This window comes from Anarrhichthys ocellatus, unplaced genomic scaffold (genome assembly GCF_004355925.1).
Source record: "Anarrhichthys ocellatus isolate YVR2014 unplaced genomic scaffold, GSC_Weel_1.0 scaffold1452, whole genome shotgun sequence".
NCBI lineage: Eukaryota > Metazoa > Chordata > Actinopteri > Perciformes > Anarhichadidae > Anarrhichthys > Anarrhichthys ocellatus.
In genome coordinates this window covers 3,054-7,421 of record NW_022281426.1, presented here as the reverse complement: position 1 = coordinate 7,421, position 4,368 = coordinate 3,054, and the positions used below count along the sequence as shown (strand labels likewise).

General features: G+C 46.5%; 1 protein-coding gene across 2 annotated transcripts in view; it reads left to right on the top strand.

The window, feature by feature from the left end:
• LOC116377610 (Krueppel-like factor 11) overlaps positions 1-4,225 on the top strand; it is a 6,115-nt gene extending 1,890 nt beyond the window's left edge. Inside the window, exons 1-4 of one of the 2 annotated variants that reach the window (XM_031839280.1) lie at positions 7-208; positions 698-910; positions 1,324-2,089; positions 2,494-4,225. In XM_031839280.1, coding sequence (XP_031695140.1) covers positions 143-208; positions 698-910; positions 1,324-2,089; positions 2,494-2,789 — 1,341 coding nt within the window. In that variant the 5' untranslated portion in view covers positions 7-142 and the 3' untranslated portion in view covers positions 2,790-4,225. Of the gene's footprint in view, positions 1-6; positions 209-697; positions 911-1,323; positions 2,090-2,493 lie in introns of those variants that run through there. The other variant, XM_031839279.1, reaches the window with a different exon arrangement.
• Positions 4,226-4,368: the final 143 nt, after the last annotated feature.

The window sequence follows — 4,368 nt, the reverse complement described above, 5'->3', positions numbered from 1 at the left end:
GACAAGAGACGAGGGGGACCAGGCAGGACGAGACAAGAGACGAGGGGAACCAGGCAGGACGAGACAAGAGACGAGGGGGACAAGGCAGGACGAGACAAGCGACGAGGGGGACCAGGCAGGACAGGCAGACGGGCGGGTTGACATGACAACAATCTGGCAAAGAGTGACTGAGAGGCTGGAGTTTATAAAGTGGCTCAATCAGAGGCAGGTGAGGGGAGTAGGCTGAGAGAAGGGGACAGGAGAGAAGGGGCAGAGACCTTTTACTTCTTTTGCATTTTCAAAGATAAAAAAGTTTTTTTGTGATCAAATTTGTATTGATATTCAAGATATACATTAACAAAATCAACCATAAATTACAATGAATACACACACATACATATATAAATATATACAGTATATATGCACACATACGCCCCCACACACACACAATTGGCCATACCCACCCTCATGACACATCATATAACTCGGCAAAAGATCAAAAAGTTGTTGTTTGATTCTGACTAACATCTGGTTGAGATGTTTATTGACTCAGATTTGAGCTCTTTGATTCCTGTTTGTTATGATGGGTTCTCGTCATATTTGAGTTTGACTCTCGTCTCTTTGTATCTTCGTCTCTTTGTCACCTTGTCTCCTCGACTCTTCGTCTCTTTGTCTCGATGTCTCTTCGACTCTTCGTCTCTTCCTGGTCGTCCTCCAGGTGGACGGCCGGACGGTGACCACCATGGAGCTGAAGCTATGCGTCGAGCACCACGACCTGGAGGCCGCCGAGGCGCTCGTCAGCATGAGCTTCTGGGGTCAGAGGTCGCACAAGCCCCGCCCACTGACCCCCACCTCCGACTCCTGTGACTCCACCCACCTCCACCAGGAGGGGGGGGACGCCCCCAAAGACCTGATCGCCCTGTCGTCACTGGTGAGGAGCATCATTATAGTCACAATCAATAATTCACTTTATCTCTGTTATTAAATAAATGGAAATATTTCATATTATATATCGTATTATATTTTAATAGTATATTAACATTTAATATAATTATATATTTATATATAATAATTTATAGGGCTGCAGCTAACGACTGTTTTGATAATCGATGAATCTGTTGTTTTATTTTCTTAATATTGTCTTTTATTAAAATAACATGATGTACAGTGCAATATATAAACATGTATATACTTATATATAAATATATTTATATAATGTATTAATAGTAATTATAATAATATAATATATAATTATTATTGTCATACTCGTCGTTGGCTGCCATGAAAAGTAGCTAAATGTTCTGTTGATTGATTGATTGATTGATTGATTGATTCCTCCGTCAGTGTATGACTCCGCCTCACAGTCCGAGCTTCGTTGAGGCCTCCGCCACCTCCGCCCTAAGCCCCGCCTCCAGGCCGGTCTTACCCCGCCCTGTCCTCGTCGCGGGCCCCGCCCTCCTCCTCAGTGACTCCTCCTTCGCCGCACAGACCTCAGCTCTTCCACCTCAGACGGAGTCGTCGTCCCGTGTGGCTCCGCCCACCAGAGCGATGGTCACCAGCGTCATCCGCCACACTGCCGACAGCCTCGGCGTTCCTCCGCCGACGGAAACCTCCACGCCGCCTCAGCCTCCAGAGACACTTCCAGAGGAGAAGGCCGGACCTCCTCCTCCTCACTCCTCCCCGATCTCCTCCTCTCCGGTCTCCTCCTCCCTGGTCTCCTCCTCTCCGGTCTCCTCCTCTACGGTCTCCTCCTCTCCGGTCCTCTGCCAGGTTTTCCCGGTGAGCAGCCGGACCGGGATGATCTCCGCCTTCGTCCAGGCTCCGGTTCAGGTGCAGACTCACCTGGTGGGCTCCGCCATGCCTCAGGGGACCGTGATGTTTGTGGTCCCCCAGGCGACACAAGGCCCACACACCCAGATCATGACGTTGGGCAACACTAAGCTCCTCCCCCTGGCGCCGGCCCCCGTTTACATGCCGACGGGAGCGAGCGGCGGCGCCGCCTCGCAGGTCGACTTCTCCCGCAGACGAAACTATGTCTGCAACTTCCCCGGCTGCAAGAAGACCTACTTCAAGAGCTCCCACCTGAAGGCTCACCTGCGCACACACACAGGTGAGACATGATGTCACTTCCTGTTTGCTTTTGTTCTCTGTCCACTAAAAAAACACGTAGCTACAGACGTGGGGACAACACGATGATGTCGAGCAGGTTTAATGTTTAGCCTAGCATGTTAGCATGCTAATGTTAGCATGTTAGCATGCTAACGTTAGCTAACTGTCAGTAAACACAGTTCAGACTGATTGATGACGACGCTGTGATGAAGAGGATCAATAAGTGATGACATCACCATGTTTACTTTGTGATCAAAGAGCATTAAAAATAACTCTTCTCCTCTTCCTCCTTCCTCTCCTCCTCTCCTCTCCTCTCCTCCCCTCTCCTCTCCTCTCCTCTTCCTCCTTCCTCTCCTCTTCTCCTCTCCTCCTCCTCTCCTCCTCCTCCTCCTCTCCTCTCCTCAGGTGAGAAGCCGTTCAGCTGTCACTGGGAGAGCTGTGATAAGAAGTTTGCTCGGTCTGACGAGCTCTCCCGTCACCGCCGTACTCACACCGGAGAGAAGAAGTTTGTGTGCAGCGTGTGCGACCGGCGCTTCATGCGCAGCGATCACCTGACCAAACACGCCCGGCGTCACATGACCGCCAAGAGGGCGTCGTCGTGGCCCGCCGAGACCCGGGACCTCCACAAAGTGGCCCTGCCCAAGGGCCAGAACAGGGGCCCCGCACTTCCTGTCGGCGTGCTGGTCTCCACTGCCAACTGACAGGGCAACTCAGGACCCCCCCCCCCATCGAGGGCGGGGCTTAAAACTGTGACTGTCAATCAGCTCCACATCTGGAGGATCGTTTTTCTACAAATCAAAACTCTGCTGGTTAAACAAAGTGAAGACGGTCGCTGAGCTCCGGCTGCGTCTACGTCCGCTTCATTTTCAACGGGTTACTGTGGCATGAAGACGGTGCTACAGACTCACCGGCGCCCCCCTGAGTATGAAACATTCATTACGCTAGAGGAAAGGTTGTGTTCTCTACGGTGGCCTGAGTGGGACATCTCAGCTGTATTTTGAGCCTAATGCTAACGTTAGCATATTAACATGATTACATCTGATGCTACGTCAACGAGCTGATGTTTAGCGTGTTAACAAGCTCACAGTTAGCATAACACTTAGCTTGTTAGCCAACTTTAATATGCTGACATCTGTACAGTTAGCATGCTAATGTTAGCATTTAGCTTGGAAGTGCCGCAGATTTGTTAAAAGTTAACGTTTTAGTAGCTGGATGTAAGTTCTAGTTCAGCTTTAGTTTAACCAAATCGACCCAGAAGTTTACACATTTTAAAGTTTTTATACTTGTATAAGCGTCATTGTACTTCATATTCCAAGTCAATACATAAACAGATTTGAACACTTGTTTAGTGTTTTCATGTGTTTCAAAACACTTAATTTACCGCCACGGTTTTCAGAATAAAGTAAACATGCCACAGTAATTAAACAATAAAATAATGAAGATGAAGGTGTTCCGATGTAGAAGCGATGTAGACGGAGCCGGAGGACCGAGCGAGCGTCTCGTTCTGCTCAGGACATTTTAATCCCAACCAACTCACCGGAGGAGGAGGAGGAGGAGGAGGAGGAGGAAGGTGACAGGCTGCTATTCATCCACGGACAGAAACAAACAGAAACCTGACATTGCACTGGATTTCTTTGTTTTTGTATAAACATGTTTACTTCATGTGTAAATGTCACGTTTAGCTTTAATATTATTATGCACTCTTTTTATTATTATTTTGCCAAAGCCTCCATGAATCGTGCGTGCTTCTATTGTTGGCCAACTTCTGTTCATTTGTGACTGTAAATATATTGTAAATATATTGATATCTATATTGAATGTTAACGTGTATTCCAATCTGCATTTATTGATCTGTTAAAGATGTCAGTGGACAGTGTTCCTCACTGTGATACTACCTACTATTCTTTGCTTTACACGTTATAATTATTATTTAATAAAACATTTGTTGAGGACAAAGTGATGTTTTTGTTTTTTGATAGCTTGATTTGTCCCCTAGCATAGCCAGTAAGAAAAATACCTCGTTATTAAAAGTTATTCTCAATAATAAAGGCTTATATCGGAATAATCCTCATTTCTGGACGTTTGCCTGTAAGCGATGGTGAAGAATATGACTTTTATAATAAAACGTTACCACGAACATGTTGTCTTTCTATCAAGAAACAGTTTGTTTTATTTTTAGGTTCTTTTAGATTAAATTATCACACAGAAGGATGTACTACAGGATGTAGTTAGCTTAGCTTAGCATAAAGACAGGTAGAAAGCAGAATGTAGTTAGCTTAG